The sequence below is a fragment of the Eschrichtius robustus genome, chromosome 1 (assembly GCF_028021215.1).
Source record: "Eschrichtius robustus isolate mEscRob2 chromosome 1, mEscRob2.pri, whole genome shotgun sequence".
Lineage (NCBI taxonomy): Eukaryota > Metazoa > Chordata > Mammalia > Artiodactyla > Eschrichtiidae > Eschrichtius > Eschrichtius robustus.
In genome coordinates, this window is record NC_090824.1 from 163,796,318 (window position 1) to 163,823,251 (window position 26,934).

The window sequence follows — 26,934 nt, forward strand, 5'->3', positions numbered from 1 at the left end:
GGGGTAACTAGCAGCACCATATCCACTGTCATGAGAAATGGCCTAAAAGGGAATTCTAGGTTCTTCATTGTACTAGGCAAGGCCTTCAGGATCTGGCCTCTGCCTAATTCACTTCTCTCTCTGTTTGCTCAAATCCTTTACACTTGAGTGACATGAATGCCAAGCTGCTTCACACCTCCATATCTTTGTGCATACTATTCCCTCATCTGGAATATTCTGTCCACCTGCCCCCACCCACAAGAGTCTATTTGTGAGCGCCTACGCAATTATCAAAACCCTTCTTCAGCTTTAGTTTCTTCCTTGTAAACTGTCCTAACCAAATCCCCAGACACAACTAACCACTCTTTCTTCTATACTTTATGCTCCCCTATGCATGGCTTTATAATTGTACATTTCACCTTGCATTGTATTTTGCTTATATTCCTGTCTCCCCTATGAGACCATAAGATTCTTGAAGGCACAGATCCTGTGACCCTTGCCTCTAGCACATGTGCTATAGCCTGATACATGGGTAATCACTTTAAAAAATGAACCAAAACTCCAAGCAGGCTTTCAGATATGTGCAGGACTGTCCTGTAGACAACTGAAGAGATTTTTTTTTTTTAAAAGGAGGGAAATTCTGACACTTTCTTTTTTATTTATTTATTTATTTATTTATGGCTGTGCTGGGTCTTCGTTTCTGTGCGAGGGCATTCTCTAGTTGTGGCAAGCGGGGGCCACTCTTCATCGCGGTGCGTGGGCCTCTCACTATCGCGGCCTCTCGTTGCGGAGCACAGGCTCCAGACGCGCAGGCTCAGTAATTGTGGCTCACGGGCGTAGTTGCTCTGCGGCATGTGGGATCTTCCCAGACCAGGGCGCGAACCCATGTCCCCTGCATTGGCAGGCGGATTCTCAACCACTGCACCACCAGGGAAGCCCTGAAGAGATTTTAATACGCCCACCTCCAGAGAGCCAAGAACAAGGATGAATGGGGGCATGTGGTCAAATGTGGCAAATTCGGGCTCATTAGAAGACAAGGCTTTAGTATGGGTTAGGACTCTTAGATTCCACTAATAGAAGCCTAACTTGAATCAGCTTGAGCAAAGGGAGAACCTTTTGGGTATGGATTCCAGGAAATGGTTGAACTGCCAAACTGCAGGAAGGCCATGGACAAAGGTGGATCACAGGAACACTTGCAACAAGGCACCTGAAAGCCATCAGGACACTGTACCCCTTGCCTTTGCTTCTCTCTGTGTCAGCTTCCTTCTTCCTCACTGCAGACTGGCCTCCTCCACACAGCAAGAAACATGGCTGCTAAAAGCTGGGACCTTGCAGCTCACAGCTTTCCACCACAGAGGGACAGGTTTTCTTTCCCAATTCCAGGTGAAAACATTTTGGTGAAGAACCTTGATTGACACAGCTTGGGTCTGATGCTTGCTTCTGTGGTCAGGGAGATGGGTACCATGAATAGATTGGCTTGAGTCAGAAGGGAGGGTGCGGGGAGTGGGGGGAAGGGAACATGTAGGATCAAGGCAGTTGCCATTGGAACCACACAGTGAAAGTGAAGGAAGAGCCATTTCCAAAAGGAGTGGGGATGTGAGTGTAGCTTCTAGAACAGAGAGGTTGTACTCCTTTGCTCCAACTTTCTTTCTTTCTTTCTTTCTGGCTGCGTTGGGTCTTTGTTGCTGTGGGTGGGCTTTCTCTAGCTGCGGCGAGCAGGGGCTACTCTTTGTTGTAGTACGCAGGCTTCTCATTGCGGTGGCTTCTCTTGTGGAGCACGGGCTCTAGGTGTGTGGGCTTCAGTAGTTGTGGCACTCGGGATCAGTATTTGTGGCTCATAGGCTCTAGGGCGCAGGCTCAGTAGTTGTGGCGCAGGGGCTTAGTTGCTCTGCGGCACATGGGATCTTCCCGGACCAGGGCTCGAACCCGTGTGCCCTGCATTGGCAGGCGGATTCTTAACCACTGCACCACCAGGGAAGCCCTCCAACTTTCTAATAATTATAACCATCCAGCTCCAGGTACTTTCTGGATGCTCTCAAGGATGTAGGAGACGAAAGAATGGGTAAACAGACTGTGGTCATTCCCAATATTTACAACCAGGTTTACACAGTGCTTAGAATTTTGCTCTCAGAAATTGTTGAATGACTGTTTTTCTGGGCATTAGGACTCAGCCCATTTCCCCCTCGGGTGCTGGGAAATCGAGACTGAACAGGGTGGAGAAGGGGGTTCAATTATTCTAGAGGTGTTTACTGAACCCTTAATCTACTAGATAATGGAGAGGAACATTCTGAGGAGTACTGGCCTCCTCCGGAACTGAGGTCACTTATGCAGGTATGTGGGTTTGGGTTTGTCTAAGTGCTGGATCAACAGCCACTGGCAAGGCCAGGGTCAGTCAGGGCTGCTGCCAGCAAGAGGGGCGGGTCCCTGGCTCCCTGGTCTCCCACTGGATCCAGGCCCGCAGGTTCCGAGCGGCTTTTCCGCCCCCTCGCCCCCGGCTTCTTTGGCCTTCCAGGGCTTTGGGTCCGAGCTTCCACACCTGCGAAACGGGGCGCGAGCAGGGAAGGAAGGTTGGCAGGAAGCCTGGGTCCTAGGGACCTGGTGAGGAGCATATGCTTGGTCTCCTTTCTAGAACCGCACCCCCCTTTCCCCTCTAGCTCCGGGAGGCCTCCCCGGGCGGCTGGCCCCGACGCCAGGGCGGCTGCGGGCGCGGAGGGGGCGCTCCACACACGTCGGGCGGTGGGCTGAGGGAAGGAATCGGCGGACCCTCAGGCAGGGCCTGGCGGGGCTGGCGAGGCCCCCGCGGCCCGGCGCCCCCCGGCGCCTCGGAGGCCGCGCTGGCCGGGCCGGGGGAGGGACAGCAGCAGGTGACGACGGCCGGGCCCGCGGCTATAAATAGGGGCGCGCGTCCGCCGCGGGCGGGAGCGGCAGCCGGCGGCGCGGACCTGGCGGGCGGGGGCCTGGAGAAAGGGCAGGGGCCGGCTGCGGGCGCGGGCCGGCAGCAGCATGGGGTCGTGGAGGGCCCCCGGCCGCGGCTGGGGCTCGGGCGGACGGTCCGGGGCGGGGGGCGACGGCGAGGACGACGGACCCATGTGGATCCCCAGCCCCGCCAGCCGCAGCTACCTGCTCAGCGTGCGGCCTGAGACCAGGTGAGTCGCGCCCTGGGGGCCTGGCTGGGCCGGGGCGGCGCGTCGGGAGGACGGAGGCCTTCGGATGGGCCTCTGGCGCGCCGGCCCGAGGCCTGGGGACATGGTCAGGCCGGACCGGCCCTCACGGCCCCTCACGGCCCCTCACGGCTCCCCTGACCTCTCATGGCCCGTAGGCCTCTAGCCTCCAGCAATGCGAGGCTCTGGGGACGAGGAAGGCCCTACTTTGGGGTGATTCACAGGGGCCTGAAGGCTCTCCTTATCTCCCCTACCTCACCCTCGCCCCTCGCTCAGCGACTCCCGGGCCTCGGATTCCACAGCTCGAGATAAGGAAAGCCAGAGAGGCTGACATTCCTGCCGGCTGGAAGGGAGGGGGAGAACATTCTCGGGGGTGGGCAGGGGAGAGGGGTAGGTGGGGGGGCGCTAGGGGCACTGCCCTGAAGGGGGCTGCTTAGCTCCGGATTCAGCGGAAAAAATAAACTCTGCAAAGAGGGGTCTTCCTCTGGGCCCAGGACTTTGGTCTTCCCCGGGATCTTGGTGGGGGCTGGTGAGGTGAAGGGGTGGCTCGAGGTGCTGGTCGGCCCTGCCTGAAGATTCAGAGCTTGTGGCTCTGAGGAAGCCAATTGCCCTGCCCAGTCTGGGGGAATGGGATGCCAAGGGAAGGGGCCGAAATGATGAGCCATTTACTCCCCTTCCAAGAATTAAAGAGGTGTGGATGCTTTGTTTTAGGAGCTAGGCTACCCACCCGTGTAAAGACTTGCAGACAATAGAGGGGCATTTTGGCACTCAAAGGCACACAGACACACAGGGACACGTGCATTAACATGGAGACGGACACTTCCTGTCCCCTCTGGGCAGCTTAGTTTCCCTCCAACTCTGGAGTCTATTCCAAAGGGAATTGTGATGGTTGGCTATTGGGTTAGTGGTTGTGTCCCAGCCCCAGAACTTGTCTTACCGTAGGTTACACAGAAAACAGCCAGTCCTCTGAGAAGCTGTCTGGAGACTTCTTGTCCTCCGTTCTTAAAACAGCACAAAAACAGGCATCAAGGACATTCAGGAAAAGTCCCAGGCACTTCCTCGTGGATTGGCTGAGTTCTGTTGACCTTGGAGTTGGAAAAGTTCAAATGTAACTGGAACCGGTTTCTGCATAAAACTCGTCAAATGGTGTCACATGTCTGGGGCAGGGCTGAGGGCTGGTGTTAGTGACTGAGTCAGACTCGACAAGGTCCCTGGCTGCCAGGAAAGAATGCCCCTTCCTCCTAGCCACTGGCTCTATGGAAAAACTGGAATGACATTTGTATATTTACTCCAGTCCATGGTGAAGCTGACTGCCTTCCAGGAGCCTCACGCTTGTCTCATACTTGTCACAGTGATTTGTCTGGGCTTTGCCTCCTGTGTCTGGCCTTTGTCAATACCAGTGGGACAAGGAGAAGCGGGAAGCAGGGCCCTTCTCAGAGACAACACTGGGGTGGCTTGAAAGCCAGGCAGAATTGGGAGGGCAGGGGATCTGGGCTGTTAGGAAAAAGGCTGGAGAGTGGACACATGTCCACACTCCAGCTGCCACCTGAAAAGTTGTATGGTAGATACAATTGCACTTGTGATGAGCGCAAAGCAGTGTGTCAGCCTGAGAACTGCAAGTGGGTTAGAAATGTCTGGCTTAAGTCCCTTTGGACCTAAGTGAGAATGTTCTTAAATGGAGACTCTTTTCATCAAGTGTTTGGAGGGGCAGGGCTGGGGCAGTGGGAGAGAGGGTTTTCTAGCCCAGGACTGTGGGCTCTGGTTTTGCCTCTGCCAGCTGGCCACAGACTCCCGCCCCGCCCCCAGTCCTGAGGGACAAAGAAGACTAGGTTTCTCTTACCTCTGGAAAAACCTCTGGCCAAAGAGGGGAGACTGTGAAAGTGAATGGGGCTGTGTTGGGTACTTGGGGCGGAGGCAGTTCACAGCTGTCTATCAAGGCCTGATTCCTGTGTTAGAGCAGGCAACCATATAGTCTTCTGTCTCTCAGAGCAACCTGACTGCCTGTGGGGGTGGGAAGAGGGCCCAAGAGATGGAGGAGAAAGAGGGTCCCTTGAGGACTTTGCCAGCTAACCCTGGCTCCAGCCTAGATGAGCCCTGACTATCCAAGAATTCTGATCGAGAGGCAGGTTCTGTCCCACTCACTCTTGACTTCAGTGTTTTCAGGTCTACCTTGATACACACCTATCACGGAGCTTGTGAGTCATCATTCTCATGGGACCTTGGGAGGGTGGGCTGCCCCTGGGAGCCGATGGACAGCTGTGCTGTGAGCCAGGCCACCAGAAGCCTTGGCCCAGGTCTAGAACCTGTCTTCCTGTGCATACCTTTCCTTCCTCCAACCCTGGAGGGATTTCCAGTCCATAGTCAGCTCAAGGATATTTCCAGTACCCCTGGGGTCGGAGGTCCAACATGCAAGTAATCCCCCCAAACTGTAGGCCCTCCCTCCTAGGGCAACCAGCCTCTAGGACCTCACCCCTATAGGAAGGTGGGGCCTGGGTAAGCTAGAGTAGGTTAAGGAACCACAGTCGGGTGGATGCAGTTATAACTAACTTGCTTCCAAAGGACACTTAGAAGTTCCAGAAATCTCTGACCCCTCATTTCTTGGACGCTCTGGTCCAGGTGGGCTCGGAGGAGCAGCTTTGTGACGCCTCTTCTATTCTGCTTGGGTCAGGCAGGTTGTCTAGGGCTTTCAGGGAAACTGAGGCATCAGGCCAGGACTTTCTGAGGGCCTTTTATGTCCCAGAATATATGAAAGCCAGGAAGAATGGGAGGCCCCAGCTTCCAGGGCCAGTCCTGGTGCCCCGCGCTGCCACCCCCTCTCCCCCCAGGCCTACTTTTCTCCTTTATGAAGAGACCTTTCCTTCCTGGGCCCTGAATTTCCATTCTATATAATGAAGGTATCATTAAGAACTCTTTTAGGCCTTTCTACCCCAACATTTGATGCCTCTAATTCTGACCCACTCACAGTCAGTAAATGGGGAGTTCCCTTCCTGGGTGAGAGCCCTGAACCTACCTCTGGCCCAGTCAGCAGCACACAGGCACCTGCTGAAGACAAGGTGCCTCCACGGCCCAGGACTCCTCCTGACATGGCTAATTATGTAAGGGTGAGGCCTAGAGAAAGCAGGATGATGGGGCCAGGGAGCAGAGCATCACAACCAGCCCTAGAGAGAGCCAGGGAGGGGGCACTATCACAGTTCAGGTCCTTGCCCACTTGCAGGTGGAACCTATCATTTTCTGTCTGAATTAGAGAGCTGATTCTCTCCCTCTCCTTCCTAGGGAAGAAATCCAGACCCAACAAAGGAGAAATCTCTCCATTCTGAGGAGAAAGGCAAAGGAAGTTCATGGTCAGGAAAGGATGGAGTTGGCCAGTGCCTTGAAACCATGGGAGGTGTGCCCTCTTGGCCTCCAGAGGATTTCTAAAGCTGTGAGCAAAGGCAGCTGCATTCTGGAGCGGCAGCTCCCTCTGGGGGGCAGGACCCTTCCAGGCTGAAAGATATACTTCCCTTCTCTCCCTCCCTCCCCTTCCCTCTTTCTCGCTCTTTCTTCCATAAAACAGAGGTTGAAGACCCACTGTGTGCCTGGCACTGTGCCAAGAGCTACAGAAGCCACAAGAGCTAGGTTTGAAGGCTGGGTAGGCAGCTTTTAGACGAGCAGAAGGAAAGAGGGAGGGCTTTCCAAGCAGAGAGGACAGAAGTGAAGTCTCAAGAGACCAGGAATGGACCTGTCCATGCCAGTTAGGCAACAGGCCTGGTTACAGTGGAACCTGAGTATTGGGAAGTAGAGAACTGTGTGTGATGGGGTGTGAGTAGGTGAGGGAGGGCCTTAAGTGCCCAGTCAAGGAGTTGAGACTCAATAAAATACACAGTGGGGGGATTGTAGCTTTTTTTTTTTTTTTTTTTTTTCAGAGAGGTGGTGTGATGAGGGGTGAAGGAGAAGGGGATTGTGTGCTCATCCAGTATGGAGCCACGAGGGTCTAGATCAGAACACAGCAGCAGGAATAGAAAAGGAGAAAGAAGGGCCTAGAATTATTGACTAACTGGACTTGGGAGGGAGAAGGAGGAGTCCAAAATGGCAGATTTACAGCTTCGGGAGAGTGCTGGTAGTATCCACAAACCCAGGAGCACTGGAGTGGAAACCATGTTTTGGGGTAGAGGATGAGTTTGGTTTTTTTGGTTATAAAGCTACAGGCTGTCAGTGGTTAGAGGTGCAGACAGAGTTCCATTGAGCAGACTGGACTGCTGATAACGAAGGGAGAGCTATTCTCATGGTGGGGACAGACTGAAGGCAGTGAGTGTGGTTGGGTGGCCCCTGAGATCTCCCAGAGAGCAGTGGGAGATCATGGCCCTAGACTCCACTGGAGATATTTGTGTTAGGAAAAGTGGAGGCAGAGGCAAAAGTTGACTCATATCAAGTGGGCTGGACCTCCACTAAGGGGCAGCTCTGTGTGAGTCCTCACCCCCCAGTGGCCTACACAGCCCGTAGCTGGTGTCCGCTTTCAGCTGCCCCGGGGCAGGAGGGATGATCAGGGCCTCTAAGTGTAAAGGGCCTTGTGCTGGTCTGACCGAACTGGGTGCCTCCTAGCTCCTGAATTAACTGCTTTGTTCTTCTCCTGTTCTTCACTCTCCCAGCTGGTTTGCCTTGCGTGGTCAACCATACTTTAACATATTAATGGGTGTTCTCCAAGCCACCTGTCTCCTTCCCAGCCTGTGAAGGGATTTCCAGGAACCGGGGCTCTTCTCCCCAAAAAGGCCGAGGGTTGAAGCAGGAGCTGCCCCCAAGCTGGCGTGCTGCAGAGTGGGGAACCGTGCCAGGAAGCCATAAGTGATTCAAGGACCTGGGACACACCTTTCTCAAAGCTCAGCCCCTGGGGGCCTCCTTCCTGCCTAACCATTTCCCTGGACTCTGTTGCATTCAACGAGCTCTTGGTTTCAGATACATTTGTGTCGGGTGGTAAGGCCACTTGCTAACTGGAGCAGGCCAACTAAGACAGCTGGTCCCTTTTAATAGAAAAGCCCTTGGGCCCCAGATGGTGGCCGATTAATACTTTGCCGACTGTTGTTGATTTCTCCTCCTCCTCTCCTTGCTTTTTTGGCCTAATGATTCCATTTGCTGTTTTTGCTTAGCTTATCAAGCAACCGGTTGTCTCACCCCAGCTCTGGAAGGTAAACGCACCATTGCATTACATTTCTCTGACTGCTTTTTTTCTTGGGTCTGGGCATTGAGGGGACTCTGGGTGACTGCTTTTGCACTAACCAGGCTGCATGGGGTGAGGGGAAGGTGGAGGGTGGTTGGGGAGGGTGTGAGAGGGCACTCATGTGAGCATGGGTCTCACAGGGGCTAGAGTTGATGCCTGCATGGACCATCTGAAAGGGGTGCCGGGACCCAGAAATAGTCAAGGGTCCCTGAGATGCCTGCAACTGTATCTCTGTGCCCCTGGGAGAGGCACCATGGGACCAGAACAGAGAACCACCAGTCATGTGCCCCATTTCTCCCCCATCCTAGGCTTTCATGGTTTTTGTAACCACATATCTAGGTTTGAAACCAACCTTATTGTTTATCTTCTAACCATGGCTGCTTCCTTAAAAAAATTTTTTTTTCCTCAGTCCCTTAAGTTCTCCTTCTGTCATCTCTTTCTCCCAATTTCCCTTTCCTTTGGCTCCTCTCCACCTCTGCAGGCTGTGAACCCTGTAAGGTCAGGGAATACCATGTTAGTGTATTCCTGCATTAACTTGTTCTCTGAATCTGTTTCAGAGACAGATCGGGGCCTGAGCAGGCCCACGGTCCGGGTTTGCCTGTTGAATGACTGTCCTCTTGCCTCCTTAGCTGGGGACAGCTCTCCACCCCTGGCTGAACTGACAATTATGATCAAAATGGGAACGTTTCCTGGCTACTTCCAACCACTTGGGCCTCATCCCCGACTCTGGTAGATTTGGGGAGAGTTGGCTGCAGTTTCTTTACACAGAGAAAGATTTCTGCGTAGCTAACTGGTTTCTGAATAGCTAATAATTAGTGTCTACCATGTATGTTTCCTGTGATAGGCAAGAATACTGAGAGACCTTTGTTCTGGGTGGCTCACTGTCTGAAGGGGTAGAAGAGAGGGTATCACAACTAATTCAAAGCAGAGTGTGGTAAGTGCTAAAAGAGAGAGGGTCTTGGAAGTCTATTTAAAGCAAGGTAAATAACCAAACCTAAGGGCAGGGTTAGGTTCCTTTGAACATGTTGAAAACCAGTGATGATTCTGGTGTTCTATAGAGACACATGATTAGGCTGTGATATCCTCATGAAGTCACAGAATTGGAAGGACCTGGAGGTGTCAGGGTGGGACCAGACCATTTTCAGATGCATGGACTTCCTGGCTTTCCAAGGGACAGGAAGCAGTAGACTCAGAGTCCATCCCATGTCTGAGTGGTTTGGAAAATGAGAACAGAAAGTGGGTGACATTCAGTAGAATATGATAGTATATGCAGTGACTCTCCCTGTCCCCCCAAATGTACCCTCGATCCACTCTCCTAGAGGGCGTTCTTCTAACTATACTTTTCAGCAGTTAATATAGTTAATAATACAGTTAGGACCTAGTCTGGAAAGTTTGAGAAGATAAGCATTCTTTCTTATTCAAAAAAAGTAATGAAATAACATAACTACCTGTTGTTGAATATCTAGTGTGAGCACTTGTCTCTGCAGATTTTCTTAAAGCATAATTTTCCTGTTTTCTCACTTACCCAGTAGCTTATTTTCTTAGATTTGCCCAAGCAGCTTCATCCCTAAGAGCCTAAGCTGAATATGAGATCCAGGCTCATGTTCATGAGTAGGGTAGGATTCAAATTATGTAGGGAGGACATAATTAGGTATGTTTTGAATTAGTTGCAAAATCATAGAAGTCTGATTACTTTTGGCATGGCAGTTTCCTTTAGAAACTGTTGGTTGGGATTTGGTATTCCCCAAAGTCAGAAATTGCTGCTAGTATGTGAGCAGCAAGAAACGTTTTCAGATGTAATTCCCGAGTGTCAGGGAGTTGATAGTCTAGGTCCTGAAGGACCCTCTATTTTGAATGAATTAAAAGGGAAAGGAAAGGACAGTTAAGTTCTTACAACAGTAAGTTGTAAGAAGACAGTTCTTAAAACCGTCTAATAAGTTACTTAGGTTCCAGGTGAGAGTGTGGCAGGGAGTGTTATGGCAGCCTTAACTGCAGTCCCAACTCAAGCGTTCAGGCACGTGAGAAGTTGGGATCCCCTTTCTGGGTAGTCTTTGTGGGGGAGGACTCCTGTCAACTGCTCAAAGGCCCAGGCATCTGCATTCCTGTATAGAAACCATGGCTGGACCCCCTCAGTCCAGAAGTCTTACTTGATTCCAGATACTCTTCCTGGGATGTGACCTTTCTCCTCAAACTCAAGTCCAGAATGATAACCACAGAAATGATAAATTGAATGTGGAGCCCTCCCCACAAAGTAGGGTTTAGCTCCTATTTGCTTGTGTTCCCACAGACTCTTACCTGCTCCTGGTGGAGAGATTACAGGCAGACACACACTGCCCGCGGGCGACCACCCCCTCCTCTGAGGCTCAGAGAAAGGCAGCTCTGAATGATTTGTCTTCCCCCCACAACACAGTTCCTCCTGCTCCTCTTCACGTTACCCCTTACAGTCCTCCCTGCTACTCACAAGAAGTTGTGTGAGTTGGGAGGGGGAGGAGGGCTGGGCACGGCTTGTGCACCACACAACCTGGCTATGTGGTTACACGTCACGCCTAGGGATGCATTGTGTCTCTGCTGGCCCATGAAAGGGTCTGGCATGGTGGTTTGCTCGTGTGTGCAGGCAGGAGAGGACTGTAAATGCTGAGCAGTGCTGGTGAGTCTGTGCTGGACTCAGTGAGCCCACAAATGCCCCTGAGTCCTGGAAGATGGACTATCACGAGGGAACTAAAAGCCCTGGCTTTTGCAGTGGTGGATCTGTTTGTGATATGGCGGTCTTGCTGGTTGGTCCTGGAGCTGCCAGCCATGTATTCACTTGAGCATGTGGATCTAAGGGGGGAGCAAGGGAGCCCTGACTGGCTTTCCACTGGAAGTCCATAGCCCTCTTTAGGGTGAGAATTCATTTGAGTCTTTCTTTTCTTGTACTCCTAGGAGCTAGAGGCCACCATTGTGTCTAGACCCCTGGCATTGGCCAGCTTATTCTTTGTCTACTATAGGTCTATGCTCACAAACGCAGGGGCTTTTCTTCTGAGCCTAAGCTTTAGGAGAGGCCCCTGAGCTCCTAGGACCTATGTATACATGGGGTTGGCTGGCTTTTCCCTCTGTGGCATGAATGGAGGCTCTGCTGTGCTGGGGTCTCCATCTCTGAGGCTGGGCCTATCCATGTGTGTGTCTCCCCCATGCACGAGCTTCCCTGGAGATGAAAGGTGGAGTGTGAAGCAAGACTTCCCAATAAGGATGGAATGGGGATGCCAGGACTGGTGGTCTGGCATGCTCAGGAGTCTGGTCCATGGTCAGATGCTGCCTACTGTAATGGGTCTGTGTCAGGATCCCATTCAGCCCCTTGGTAACTTCCCTGGTCCCAACCTGGCCAAGAGGCCTAGGCTCTCTTGAGGAAAGACTTGCCCAGGAGCCATGGCCACGAGATGACGGATGGACATGGTAAGATTTAAGCTGCCTTGGGCAACACCGGGGTGTGGCATAACGCGGTGGAGGTGGGAGAAAGGCTGCTCTGAATAGTTCTTTGCCTTTCCTAGGAGCACCTTCTGCTCCATCATTGCTCAGCTAACAGAGGAGACCCAGCCGCTATTTGAGACCACGCTCAAGTCCCGGGCTGTGTCCGAGGACAGCGACGTTCGATTCACCTGCATCGTCACAGGTAATGAGGCCATCTGTATGATCCATGCCGGGGCTGCTGCACAGGTCAGGGTCTAAGGGGGCTGTGGGGACAGGCATGGAGAGGGGTTGGCTGTGTGCACAAAACTGTGCAAGCTGACATTTGTCTTCTTAGCTTTCTCTCCAGTTTCATCTCCCTGTGTGGGCTGGGGTCCCTTTCCCCTCCCATTCTGGAGCCACATATACACCCTGCTCTTCTTCAAAACCTGTCTTCTGTAAAGGTTCCTCACCCTCAGGCATACATACACGACTGATGAATCTTATTCCAAGGAAAGAAGCTCTCCAGTGGAAAGAGGTTTTCAAGGCTACTCCTCAAATATCCCCATTTTACAGTTGAGTAGTTTGAAACTTGGGAGTCTCAAGCCTGAGAGACAATAATGTATAGTGATTCTGACTGCAGACCCTGGAGACAGACTGCCTGGCTTGGAATGCTGGCTTGTCCCCTTTCCAATTATGTGATGCCGAGCACCTCACCTGCAAAGTGGGGATGATAATAGTATGAATACATGAAAAGCATTTGGAATAATACCTGGCATACAGTAAGTACCATATAAGTGTTAGAAGTGAAGACTATCATGTGTGCATTTCACTGAACTCCGTGGTGGAATTTGAAGCAACAGTTTGGCAGACTAGGAAGCAGAGAGATACTCCTTGGAAGGGGAGAATAAAGGGGTGAGGGTACTGGGAAGCTGGCCCTGGGCATTGTATCCCTCCCCCAGACGTCCCAGCAGTGGCTCCATTGCACTAACCCCACCTGCTTCAGGGCCTGCAGGACTCACCAATGGGTGCCTACCTCTCCCAGCTCTGCAGCCACCAGGTCAAGATTCCCTCCAAGAGCCCATTTATTTCAGTAAATCAAGGGCATTGGTGGTTTCCAGCTATGACATGCCCTGATTCTGGGGGACCTGTCTGCCCCAGCCAGCTAAACATCTTCTCTGGGACTGGGTTCCCCTGGGCAGTTTTCACCTTGCCCAGAACCCTCTGTGCTAAAAGCTGAGAACTCTTCCGAGGGACACAGAGATGCACCTGCATCCCTTAACTTTGTACAGAATAACACCTTTTGCAACGTTTATCTGTTTCCATTGTTGTCAAATTCTTACAAAACCCTGTGAAGTCAGTGCTATTATTAGTCAAATTTTACAAAGGAGGAAACTAGAATCGGTTAGGTGACTTGCCAAAGCCCACAAACCTGGTGAAGAGGAGAAGCTGCTTTTGCTCTCTGCAGCATCTGATGCTGCTTGCTTATTCCTGCATCTGCTATGTTACTGTGCTTCTCTGCTTCCCCTCACTTATCTCCTTTATTTATTTATTTATTTATTGGGTCTTCATTGCTGCACACAGGCTTTTTCTAGTTGCGGTAAGCCGGGGATACTCTTGGTTGTGGTGTGCGGGCTTCTCATTGTGGTGGCTTCTCTTGTTGTGGAGCATGGGCTCTAGGCACGTGAGCTTCAGTAGTTGTGGCACACGGGCTCAGTAGCTGTGGCTCGCGGGCTCTAGAGCGCAGGCTCAGTAGTTGTGGCGCACGGGTTTAGTTGCTCCGTGGCATGTGGGATCTTCCCAGACCAGGGCTCGAACCTGTGCCCCCTGCATTGGCGGGTGGATTCTTAACCACTGCGCCACCAGGGAAGTCCCTCTAATAGCCTTTTAAAATAACTTTCCACAAGATCAATGCCATCAGTACCCTGTCATTTACTTTCCTTAGAGACATCCCTATTCTTCTATGTGAACTGGTGGCCTTTTAGGCCTAATACACAGCTGTTATACTGGGTCTTCCCTTTGCCTTTCTTCTGGGTTTGATTCAGTTTCCTGGATCTCATGTCTTCTTTTTCTTGGCTTACTCTCTGGCTTTATTGAGCTACATCCTCCAGTGGCTTCATCAGGTCCCAAAGATGGTACAATAGCAGGAGGCATTATGAGGACAAGATCTCAACCTATGTCTCCTTTGAGTCATTCTGCTCCAGTATGACTTAGTTGTTCTCTGCATCTGGTACACAGTCATCATCCTAGGATCTCCCTTCATCATCATCCTGTGGATTTCCTTTACCCCTCCTGTAATGGATTTCTTGTTTATTTGTATTCCACATTTGTCTCTTTCTTGATTTACATCCTTGTTTTGGTAGCTTCCTAGGAGGAGTACATGGTAAGTAAATGTTAGACAACTTGTGTCTGAAAATGTCTTTTTTTCCTGCTTTACTCTTGATGGAGAGTTTGACTAGGTATAGAATTCTAAGTTGAAAATAATTTTCCTTCAGAATTTTGAAAACATTACTACACTGCCTGCTTCCAAAGTTTCTGTTCAGAGTAGGAAGACAGTTTGATTCCTGATTCTGTGCATGAGACCAGTTTTCTCCCTGGAAGCTTTTAAGAGTGTTTTGATATTTCATAATGATGTATCTTGTTACGGGTGTCTTCATCCAGGGGCATGCTTGGACGCTTTCAGTCTGGAAACTGATGGCCTTTAGTTCTGAGAAATTTGAGATTATTTTGATGTTGATTTCTTTCCCCTGTTTTATCTGCTCTTTCTTTCTGGAACTCCTGTTATGTGCATATCTGCTCCCCTGGACTCATTCTCTTATTTTCTTATCTTTTCTTCCCTTTCATCTATTTGTCTTTTTGTTCTTTCTGAGATTCCCTCAGTGTTATATTTCAACTTTTCTATTGGGTTTTTAATTTATAAGAGCTCTTTTTTAATCCTTTTCTAAAACATCCTGTTCTTTTCATGAATGTAATATTTTCTTTTAACTCTCTGAGACTAGTAATGATAGTTTTCTAAACGTTTCCTGCATGGTTTGTGTTTCTTCCAGTTTGCTTTTTTTCTCTTTAATTGTTTTGGTCCTTAATCTCCTGTTTATAGGCTTTCCTTAGATATCTAGGAATCTTTGGTTGTCAGATAATGAGTAAGAGTAGGAGAGTAAAAAGCTGATTGGAAGTTCTGAGCAAGTAGGAGGGGCCTGAAACCTTGGGTCTTCACTCTAGGGTGATCTGGCCACCACTAGAGTTGGGAACTGACAAAGTGAGTTTCTTTAGTTCCTTTCTCTTGGACTAGCCAGATTCCCTAGTGAGTATTCTTCTAGTGTCTTGCCTGAGTTTTCTGGAAGCTATGCAGATGAGAGGATTGGGTGGGCTCTCAGCATAAAGCATTTATTTTTTTTTATTTTTAAAATAAATTTATTTATTATTTATTTTTGGCTGCATTGGGTCTTTGTTGCTGCGCACGACTTTCTCTAGTTGCGCCGAGCGGGGGCTACTCTTCGTTGTGGAGCTCGGGCTCTAGGCGCGTGGGCTTCAGTACTTGTGGCTTGTGGACTCTAGAGTGCAGGCTCAGTAGTTGTGGCGCGTGGGCTTAGTTGCTCCGTGGCATGTGGGATCTTCCCGGACCAGGGCTCGAACCCGTGTCCCCTGCATTGGCAGGTGGATTCTTAACCACTGCGCCACCAGGGAAGCCCAAACATTTATTTTATAGATTCGTTTTTCCATAGAATATTCATGCCCTCCACCGAGCTGGCTTACCCTCAGGGCAAAGTTTTACCTTTCCAGGTGCTAAACTGCATCTTTGGACATGGGGGGAAGGAGCAGCTAGTTACACAGTGGTATGGAGTGGGTGAGGGGATCCAGAGATCTGACTGTTTTCCACACCTCTTTTTACCTTTCTTTCTTTCCCTTTACCCCCAGTTCCAGAGGTATCTGGTTGCCAGTTCCCATGCCCTTTGAGGATTTTCTGGTGTTCAAAGGGTAGTTCTCAGTTTCTCATTGGGTTAAGCTGTCTTGGGTCTGCTAAGTCAGTTTCTACTCGTCCATCTGCTTTCCAGCTTTCCAAATGTTGTTGTTCCTGTTGCTCTCCTTGCCCTTATTCTCCCCTTTTTTAGTGGCTATATGTATACACACACACACACATACATACACACACATTTTTTTTTAAATAAAAAAATCTCATTAGTGTAGCTTAGTGGGTTTGGGTGAGAGAGTGAAAATAGATGGTATGCTCATGCTGCCTTTTTACCTAGAAGCCTGGCAAGTTCCTTGTCATCTTTCAAGGCCCAGCTCAAACAGCTTATCTTCCAGGTGGTCATCTCCAGCATTTCCACAGAGAGCTCTTGCTCTGTCTTTCACAGTACAGCTTCTTGGTCCATACATCTCTCTCCCCAGTGAGACCGTGAGATCTGGGGGATAGAGCACACACCTGACACATCGTGCCTCTGGAGCAGGCACGAAGAAGGCGCTCAGTACGTATTTGCCAGTATGACCACAGTGACCCTGACTGTGTGGACAACAAAATCAGTGTCTTTTCCACTTTCCGCATTACCTGTTCACTGCAGCTGCAGCTTTGGTGCCTTGACAACAGCAACTGCTGTGGGGGCCTCCCTCCTTTCCTTCTTCCATTCTGTCCTTTGTAGCCATGGACTCTGAGAGCAACATGCTGACGCCGACATGAGTCTGACTTACAGAGTCTTGGGCTATTTTACTGGATGCCCCCAAGGTCATCATGGGAGTAAGCTTTTCCCTGTCTCAAGCCCAATTCAAAGGAACAAACTTTTATCCCCTCAATTGCCATAATACCCATGTCTCATGATGACCAGCCAGGGCCGTGGTCTTCTGCTCAGGAGCACCTGCCATGATGAGATCTACGACTCTGCTGAGTAAGGCTGTAAGATTTCTAGGGCTCTAGCTGTCTCTAACATCCACACCTTAGTCCACTGTCATACCTAGTTCCCTCCTCTCCCCTCCTCATCCCCACGTATATATAAAAAATCTCAGGTTACCTGAGTCTTTTGTAGCAGATTAAGAAAGAAGTCTCTGTGATCACCATAGTACACTGTAAATAAGCCTTTCCCAATTAACAAGGAGAAAAGGTAGACTGTAAGAGAGGGGCCAGGGGGAAGGGAAAGCATTATGCAGAAAGATCAGGGAACAAAGGAAACAGGGCTAGAAACTGGGTCTCCCCTCCGCCTGCATCTGGAATGGAGGATGGTGGATGGGTGTATGGCTCAGACGGGCCTTTGTATGAGACTGGTGTGGTGATCCTGGCTCGTCCCGTGGAGATAGAGTGACCACACTCACCTCACTTCCTCCCCCCCTGCTGGTAGCACTCCTTGAATGAGGTTGTGATGAGTCAGTCTAAGCAGGGCCCTGCCAAGAGTAGGTGATGCTTTCGTGGTGGGTCAGGACCTAGTCCAGGTGAGGAAGAAGAGTCTGTGCCAGTGCCCCTGCTGGCTGAGCTCTGAGGGAAGCCCTTCGGGACTTGGAGAAGTGGTATATGACCCTGGGGTTCTCCCCTCTCAGAGTGGGCATATGGGGGATAGCAGGCCTTGACTGGACCTTCTGGCTCCTGTCTCCCCCAGGGGCCTCTCTGGCCAGAGTGCAACTGTCCTCCTTGAGGCTGCCCATCTCTGTCCAGCATGGTGACCCCTTTCCCCCACTCTCCTCAACTCTGTTGTAGATTCTATGTTAGCCTGTGTGTGTGTGTGTGTGTGTGTCAGGCCAACTGGACAGAGGGACTTAGCCTTTAGACAGAACCAAGTTCTTGAAGAAACTCTTTTTAGAGAAATAAGTCTAAGATAATGACTGCTGGGGGCAGAAACTTACATATTAGTCCCAGAGTCCCTGGTGGAAAGAGCAGTGGAATAAGGAAAAGGACACCAAGGGCTTTGTCATGTGCCAGCTGTGTGACCCTGAGTAAGTTACTTGATTTCTCTGAGTCATCTTCCTTTTGTGTAAAACAGGGATTCAAACACCTGCCTTACCTGTTTTATAGAAGAGAGGGATTTGAATTTTGGCTCTTCTGTGTACCAGCTGGATGACTTTGGGCAGGAGCTTTAATTTCCTCTTCCTTAAATTGAGGATTAATAACAGTACATTCCTCATAGGATTTATGAGAGGATTAGTTGAGATAATACATGAAAAATGTACAGGTCAGTATCTGGCATATAGTAAGTCTTCAGTAAATGCTCACAATTGTTTTCACAGGTTTGTTATGAAGACCAAATGAAATTTTATATTTGAAAGCTCTTTGAAACCTCTAAATTTACATTCATCATTATTCTTCTCCTGAATCTGAGCTTCTCCAAAATGGGAATGGTTAGGATGAGGCTGTAAGTCTCCGAGCTGAGTTCTGAACTCAGGCATGCTGGCTGTGGAGCAGAGGTGTCAGTGTAGGAAGGGGAAGAGGGAAGGCCTCAGGCTTCAGTACTGCTGTGGGCTCTCCTGGTCAGGGCCGTGTGTGTGTGTGTGTGTGTGTGTGTGTGTGCGCACGCATGCATGCCAGCCTGTGGGCACACATACAGGCACACGTGTGTGTGCAGCTGGGAGTGAAGGACCTCCCTTGCTTTTGTGTGTTTCAGAATACAGTTCATATTACCCAGGGGACAAAGAAATGTTTTCTCCCCAAATAAAGTTGTTTCCAGAATCCATTGCTGCCGTGGAGCCCTAAGCTGTCAGGTTGGCCCCCACCTAGTGAAGAGGCACCAAAAGGTGGCATGGGGGCTGAAGCCCCAGCCTTGTGGCTGTGGGGTCCGTTCAGCGTTCCCTTCTTGCCCCATCCCTGCCCTCTCGCTACAGCCTGACTGGACTCATGCCCTGGAGGCTGAAGCCTGACTGGGCAGATCATGGGGCAGGGAGGCTCTGACCCGGGCCCTCGTAGGGATGAGATCACCCCATGGGATGGTGAGGACACGCACGGTGATGTAACCAGGGGCTTTAGCTCACTGTGGAAACATGGGGCTCGCTTTACAGTCAGGGCTGCCCAGAGTTTGTTCCTGGCTGACCCAGCTGCAGCCTCACCTCCCTTGCTCCCTACTCCTGTATACAGTTCCCCAGCGTGCCCTCTGCTTTCCACCCCACACTCTACTGTTGTGGTTCCTTTGTCAGGCATGCCTTTCCCACTCACCTCTTGTTTGCTCACTTATTCCCTTCCTCATTTACTCACTCATCCAGCAGATTTTTATTTTTATTAAGTAACTACTCTGCGCCAGGTGCCATCTTAGGTGGTAGGGATACAGAAGTGAAGGAGAGATGATGCTGACTCACATGGGACATACGTCTAGGAGGGGAGACAGACAAGGGGATAGTCAGTTACAGTATTGTGATTAGCGCTATGAAGGGGAAGTACAGGCACTGAACCCACGTTTTCTGAAATTCTACCCACCCTCATGGCCATTTCAAATGCCGCTCATGCCATAAAGCCTTTCCTGATTCCCCAGCCAGAAGTGCTTGTTCCCTTCTCTGTACCCTGAGCCATTAGTGCATTGCTTCATTCATTCATCTATAAATATTTAACGAGTGTTGATTCCATACCAGTCACTATTCTAGGAACTGGGGACATAGCACGAAAAACACCGACAAGTCATGGAGCTGTTCTTTCCCCAGGGAGTTGGAGAAGATGGATGTAAACCAACAACCTCATCGGGGTATAATATGTCAGGCAGCAATGCATTCTATGAAGAAAAAGAAACATAGTAAGAGGGCTAAGAATTTCCAAGGAGACAGAGTCGCTGTTTCACACGGGGTGGTAGGGAAGGCCTCTCCAAGGAGGTAATGTGTGAACAGAGGTGGGAGGAATCCAGATGTGGTTCTCACCTGCTGTTAGAGGCCAGCCAGCAGGGCCATGTGGCAGGGGTACCACAAGCAAGGCAGAGAGCAGGAGGAGCTGAGGCCGGTGTGCTAACGCGGCCCACGTCATGAGGGCCTTAATGACCTGGGAGCTACTAGGGTGTTTTGAGCAGAGGGGTGCTATCACTTGACTTTATTTACTTCATTTTAAAAGGCTCACTCTGGCTGTGCTGAGAATGGGCTGAAGAGAGGCCAGGATGGAAGTAGTGAGATCAGCAAGGAGGTTGTTGCAGAAACTGAGGTGTCAGATGATGGTAATGGACCAGGTTGGCGGCAGGGAATGGCAAGAAGTGATCAGATTCTGGATACAGTCTGGAGGAAGGGCCCATAGAATCGTCTGATGGAGTGGACGTGAGGAAAAGAAAAGAATAAGGGATTGCCTCCAGGTTTTTGGCCTGAGCCAAATTAGAAGGATGAATTTGCCATTTACTGATATATGTGGGACTTGGCTTGGAGAGGGGAATAAGGAGCTTGGTTTGGGACTTGTTAAGTTTGATACCTATTAGACCTCCAAGCGGAGATGTCAGGTATGCAGTCAGAAATAAAAACCAGGAGTTCAGGGGAGGTCTGGGCTAGAGATACAAATTTGGGAGTCAGGAAGATATAGCTATTTAAAGGCTGCAGGACAGGATTAGATCCCCTAGGTTTTATGGCTAGAAAATGGAAAATGGTTCTGAGGCCTGAGCCCTGGCCTAACACTTATAGTCTTAGGTGGTGATGGTGGGGGAGCGGTGGAAGAAAAAGATTAGGAAAAGTGGCCAGTGGAGTAGGAAAGGCACTCAGAAGAAGTGGCATCCAGGAGCAAGTGAGGAAAAGGTTTCAAGAAGGGAAGGTCAATGCTGATAGATTGGGTAGACAAAGCTTAAGAAATGCTAGTGGATTTGGCGATGTGTGACTCATGGGTGACCTTGCCAAGAGCAATTCTGGTGCCGCGGTGGGTACAAAAGCCTGATTGGAGGAGATGGAGTGAAGACAGTGAATACAGACAACTCTTTCAAAGAATTTCTCTATAAAGGAGAGAATAGAGAGATGGGGGCAGGAGCTAGTGGGGGATGTGGGGTCAAAGAAAGTTCTTTTAAAAGAAGGGAGACAGTACAGAGGCTTGTATGCTGATGGGAATAATATAAGAGAGGAAAAGCTTGATGATGCAGGAGAGGAGGAATGATTGTTGGAGAGATGTCCTTGATGAGGCAAGAGGAGATGGGATGCAGTGAGGGTGTCTTTAGATAGGCATGGGGGTAGTTTATCCATAGACAGTAGGGAAGACAGAGAATGTGTACCCAGATACAGGTGCATCCCTCCCTTGTGTGGAGACCTGTCTTATCTTTTCTATAGTACAGTCGGTTCCCTGAGAGCAGAGAGCTGTCTGTCAAGCTCCTATATCTTCATAACCCTTGCTTGGCAGTCAGCACACACCTAATATATATGTATTTAAGGGAATATATGTTAGGAGTCTTTAATATTTAGTAAACATTGCAAATTAATTGGAGTCAGTTTAAGAAACGAAGCAGAATTTTTTGGTAAGGCTTAGATGGGCTTCTTATGGAATTGACAAGTAGGAATGTAGCCGTGCCCAGGCAAAGAATGGAGCCAGTATTTGGAAGGATATTGGGACTCTCTCTGTCTTCTTTTTTAAATTTTGGCTGCACTGGGTCTTCGTTGCGGCGTGCAGGCTTCTCTCTAGTTGTGGTGTGCAGGCTCAGTTGCCCCGCGGCATGTGGGATCGTAGTTCCCTGAACAGGGATCGAACCCACATCCTCTGCATTGGAAGGTGGATTCTTAACCACTGGACCACCAGAGAAGTCTCTCTCTCCTTTTTCTTATTCTATCCTGAACATCAACTTCATTTTCCATCTCACTGTCGACCAGCTTTGTCTGCTTCTCAGTCCATGTGGCAGAATATGGCTGTACCCCTTCCAAGTTATTTCCAGACACTAGGGTAGACTGTCTCTAGGTTCCAATTCCCAAATACTAGGTCAAAGAATTGGATTAGATTAACTGATTATGTTTTTATTACTGGACAAATCAGCCAAGTGGCCAGGGAGGAAGGGACATGTGACTTTTACAGTTGGAAGCTCTTTGTGAGTAGGGCTGGAAGTCCAGAGAGGAGCGGCTGGGAAAATACCTCAATCAGTTTCACAGTAGTGAATGGATGGGAAGGTAGGTGTGAATGGTTGGATGGATGGATGGATGGATGGATGGATGGATGGATGGATGGATGGATGTTTTAGCTGTGTCATCAAATAATACTAACAGCTCAGGAACCTGGAATGAAAGAAGGAGGGCTCTTGGCAGTGGTGTTGATATTGGGTATTGGTGAGAGACCTCCAAGGATAGAGCTGTTACTACTGTTGAGGATGTAGAACAGGCCACTGAAGAAAGGAAGCTTATTATTACCAGCCAAAGCTTTCTGGAAACTCCTTGCTTCCCTTCTTACCAGAAGCTAGGAAGTTTCTCCTCTATATTTGCCTTCCAGCTGCTGAAGGGGAACAGTTTTAGGCTTTGACAGGGCCTAGCTTCTAAAAATAAGCTGAGCCATATGATAGCCCTCTTCTTCCTACAAGCCCCAGGGCAGGTGGGCCAGTCCAGTCTCTTCAGGTGGTCTGGGGAAGCCATGGCATCCTGTTCTCTCCTCCCACTACTTTGGAACTGGTCTCCCTGCAACCCAATCTCCTGCTTCCCTCCTAGGATACCCAGAGCCAGAGGTGACCTGGTACAAGGATGACAAAGAGCTGGACCGCTACTGTGGCTTGCCAAAATACGAGATCACTCATCAGGGCAACCGCCACACACTGCAGCTCTACAGGTGAGGGAGAAGGGCCTGTTCTGCTCTCTCTGCCCTCCTGAAGGTCCTATGGCCCAAGTCTGCCCTTAGAAATGGAGTCAGTTGGATGAAGACACCCAGGCAGGATCTGGGGGTGGAGGCGGGGTTCTGCGGCTAAGCTGAGCCACCTGCTGAAGCGTGTCTGTCTGCCAGTGTCTGGGATCTCCTAAGGCCAGGGCGGGAGTATTTCTGACAGCCATAGAGCTGAGCGCAACCAGAGGGGGTCCTGACCCATAGCAACATTTTCCATGAAGTCAGCTTCCCAAAAAAGCTCCTGTGTCATCCTTACTTCACAAGGGGCTGTGTGGGTCACCTGCTTCTGAAGGGAGCTCTCCTGGGCCCCAAGTCTAATCTGTCCTGGAACAGCATGACCTTGGCCAGCTCCCACCCTCTTGCCAGCCTCAGTTTCCTCAGCTGTAGTGGGGAATTTTGGAGTTGGTGCTATCAGAGGTGGGGCGCGGCACTCGGGGCAGGGCTGGCAGGGGGTGGGGCAGGGCGCTCAACTCTTCGAGGCTCTGGCTGCGGGGATTGGGGGCTCTCACCTCCCATCTCATGCTCCTGCCTCTAGGTGTCGAGAAGAAGATGCCGCCATCTACCAGGCCTCTGCCCAGAATGCCAAGGGAATTGTGTCCTGCTCAGGGGTCTTGGAGGTGGGCACCATGACCGAGTACCAGATCCACCAGCGCTGGTTCGCCAAGCTGAAGCGCAAGGCTGCGGCAAAGATGCGTGAGATCGAGAAGAGCTGGAAGCACGGGAAGGAGGCCGTGGAAGAGGCCGACACCCTGCGCAAGCTCAGCCCCGACCGCTTCCAGCGGAAGCGGCGGCTGAGTGGGGCCGAGGTGCCAGTCCCCTCAGCCCCCACCCGGGAGGTCGAGAACGGGACACCGGTGGCTTGGCAGAAGGGAGAGATGGAGCCTGGTCAGCACCCAGGTTTGGGCCTGATCAACAGTTTTGCTTCCGGAGAGGTGACCACCAACGGGGAGGCTGCCCCTGAGAACGGGGAGGCTGGGGAGCGTGGCCTGTTGACATACATCTGTAAGGCCATGGAGCTGGGGCCTCAGAGAGCCCCCAAAAAGGAGTCTGGGGCCAAGAAGAAAAAGAAAGATGAGGAACCTAAGCAAGGTGTGCGAAAGCCAGAGGTAGAGAGGGCAGCTCGAAGCCACCGTTCCTCTGAAAACTGTGTCCCCAGTTCAGACAAGCTTGACTCCTGTGGGACACAGGGGCCCAGGGACAAGGAGCAGGTTCAGACCCGGCCCAGAGGCAGGGCCGTCCAGGGGCCTGGGTCCTCTGGAGCAGATGGCACCAGGAAGCCAGCCTCTGCTGTGGGTACTCAAGACCAGGCCCAGAAGGCCCCTGTCCCAGGCCCAGACCAGGGAGTGTATTTCTCCCTGAAGGACATGTATCCGGAGAGCACCCAGGCAGACAAGCCTCAGGGGGAGGAGGGGGCCCAGACCCCCAGTGGCAGGACACCTGGAGAGATGCCCTCAGGGAAGGTATCCAGCAAAGCCAGAGGTGAGAGGGAGCCTGCTGTCCCTGGCCAGCCCACGCCCTCAGCCCCCCAGCAGACTAGGCCCTTCAACAGGAAGAGATTTGCTCCTCCGAAGCCCAAAGGGGAGCCCACCGCCAGCTGCAAGCCTGATTCTTCCCCAAGTCGAGATCCAGAACCTGGGGCTCAGAGCTCAGGGAAGGCCCCGCCTCAGGCCTCTGCCCAAGTGCCCACACCCCCCGCCCGGCGGAGACACAGCCCCCAGGATAGCCCGCTGCAGGGGCAAGCAGGCCACGGGACTCCAGGAAAGGTAAGTGTGGGTGCTGGGTGGCTGGAGGCCGCTCGGGAGAGATGACCTCATGGAAACTGTTGCTGCAACAGCTCGGCAGCCAGTGAGCAGTGGGGTATTTATAGAAGGGGGTGGGGTGAGGTGGAGTGCTGGCCAGGAGCAGGGGACCACAGGCCTGGGCCTCGCCCCAGGCAGTCCCCAGATGCCAGGCGTGTGGGCAGCACAGCCTGACTGTGACCATCTCCTCTGACAACATGCAAGTTCACTTCCAAGGGGACTGTGTCGCAGAGCGGGGTGGAGGAAGAGGATGTTCTTTGGGGAGGAAAGAGAATGGGGAGGCTGAGGAGTGGTCTGTACTGTGCGGTGGGTCTTGACCTGGATGCTTATTAGAAGATTTAAAAAATATCCACTGTCCAGAAAATTCTGACTTGATCTGGGGTTTTATCCAAGATTTCGGAGTCAGGTATACCTATGTGCAAATCTGACTATCCTTAACATTGTGTAATCTTGGGCAAGTCATAAAACCTTAATAAAAACAGTGCCTACTTCATAGAGCTGCTGTGAGAATCAGAGTGCTTGGCCCAGGGCTCGGTGCATGCTAAGAACGAAATAAATGGCAATAGGTCTGAGACGTTACTGTGGTGGGAGGTAGAGGCAAACTGTTTTCCCTGAGAACAGGAGTGCTGGCATTCTTCTGGGGATCAGGTAGCCAACAGAGGACAGAGGTTTTGTGTGGAGACGGGGGGGGGAGCGTGGGGCATCCAGGTGGCAGCATTAAGGAGTTTGATGGGGGGAGGGGGCAGGGGAAGAGGGAAGAGAGGAGCGGGATTGAGAGGATTAACAGAAGGGAAACAGTTTATCCCGTTTGGTCAGTGTTTCGTGTTTCAGGGGCAGAGGGCAGGCAGTATTTCACAGGAGTTTAGAGAGAAGGAGTGTTTTATAGCGGGGCAGAAAGAAAAAGTGTATCAAGACTGGGGGTGGGTTGGATAAAATAGATGGGATATACTTATACTAAGAAATGATTGGTTGTTTGTCTGAAATTCAAATTTAACTGGGTGTCCTGTATTTCTCTTTGCTAAATCTGGCAACCCCAAGTGGAGACAGCATTTTGGCGGGAACTAAGATGAAATTGTTTCTTGGGGCAGAGGAAGCAGGAGCATGGGTCCCAGGAGACAGGAGGAGCAGCTGAAAGCAGTGTTTCACAGGGGTCAAGGCAGAAGACAGACGGCTTCTTGGAACAGTGAAGGGAAACATGAGGGAAAAGCTGCTGCAGTACCTCCTGGAGGGCAGCGGGAAAAGGATGCTTCGTGGAGAACAGGGAGGGGCTGCCTTTCCCACAGAGAGAACTTTCATGGGGGCAGGAGGGAGAGACCAGTTTCAAGGGTGGCCAGGGGAGATGGTTTTATTTCAGTGTGTGCTGAGGGTGCTGGGGTTAGTCTGTGGGGACGGTAGTTCAGAGGTCTTTGGAGTGGGGTGAACCTCAAACCAGACTCTCTGAATCTGTTCATGACTCTCAGCCCCTCACGCCTGGTCTCAGGAGATTTCAGCAGCGGGAGTGGTGAGTTCCTAGGAGCCCAGATGGGGCCGCTCCACATGCCTGACAGCCCACAGGCTGGACAGCAGGGCATATGGTAGGGATGGCCCTCATGGGCCCCTAGGGAGCACATTTGGGAAGAGATCAGGCTGGCGGCCAAGTCTGTGAGTGAATCTGGCTTCTCTGCCCACAGCGGCGGGGAATACCACAGCCAGAATGGCTGCATCCTCCTGGCAAGGCCCTCCTTGCCTCTCGCAAGTGGGACGAATGGGCTGGGGCACTGCAGGCACAGGAGAGGCTGTCTGTAGAGGTTCTGCTGTTCCTGCAAAGAGCTTGTGTGGCTTTTTTTTTTAGTACTTAAAAAAATTGTGAAATGTATCATACATGTGAAAAATGCATTTAACAGCTATATGTATTTTTGAAGCTGTTGCTTTTTAGTAGCTGAATTTGATTGGTTTTTCATATTCTCATTCTACCAAATCTTTTAAAAAAATCTTATTTTTTGATTATGAAAGAAACACATGGCCGTAGTAAAAAATATGGGGGAAAATTCTAAAAACTGAAAGGAAAAAGTAGAAATTCACCTATAATTCTACCATCCAAAGACATCTTGATATATCTACCAATCTTTCTGTATATGTATTTTATTATTTTAAAATTTGATTTACATTGTTATTCTGATTCAGTTTTATATTCTGCTTTCGTTACTTCTCATTATTTCATGAGCAGTTTTTCATGGTTCCTAAAAATTATCTGAAAAACTTCATTTTTAGTGGTTATGTAAGATGCCACAATATGCATATTTTAAACATTTCTTCAATAGTGTTTATGCTTTTCTTCCTTATTCCAAGGTTAGTTAAATATATATCTGTATTTTTATAATTTTTGTTGTTTGAATTCCTTCATTTGACTTTTATATTAATCTGGAATTGATTTGGATGTATAGCATAGTATCAGTCTCTAGCTCAATTTTTGGTTAATAAGTAATTTCCCCCAAATTTAACCTTTTCCTATTAGTTTGTGATTCTTTCTTTATACACTAATTTTATACCCACTAAAGCCTATTTTAGTTCCCATATATACATCTATCATAATCCATTAATCTGTTTGTTGATTCTTACAACAGGATGATCTCATTTTTTTTTAAAATTTAATTAATTTATTTATTTATGGCTGTGTTGGGTCTTCGTTTCTGTGCG

At 50.3% G+C, this 26,934-nt stretch overlaps 1 protein-coding gene across 1 annotated transcript in view; it reads left to right on the top strand.

Annotated features, from left to right (window-relative positions):
- Positions 1 to 2,982: 2,982 nt before the first annotated feature.
- Positions 2,983 to 26,934, top strand: part of ALPK3 (alpha kinase 3) — a 46,050-nt gene continuing 22,098 nt past the window's right edge. The window contains exons 1-5 of the mRNA XM_068537799.1: positions 2,983 to 3,125; positions 8,261 to 8,299; positions 11,859 to 11,980; positions 22,291 to 22,408; positions 22,995 to 24,222. Coding sequence (XP_068393900.1) covers positions 2,983 to 3,125; positions 8,261 to 8,299; positions 11,859 to 11,980; positions 22,291 to 22,408; positions 22,995 to 24,222 — 1,650 coding nt within the window. The remainder of the gene's footprint in view (positions 3,126 to 8,260; positions 8,300 to 11,858; positions 11,981 to 22,290; positions 22,409 to 22,994; positions 24,223 to 26,934) is intronic.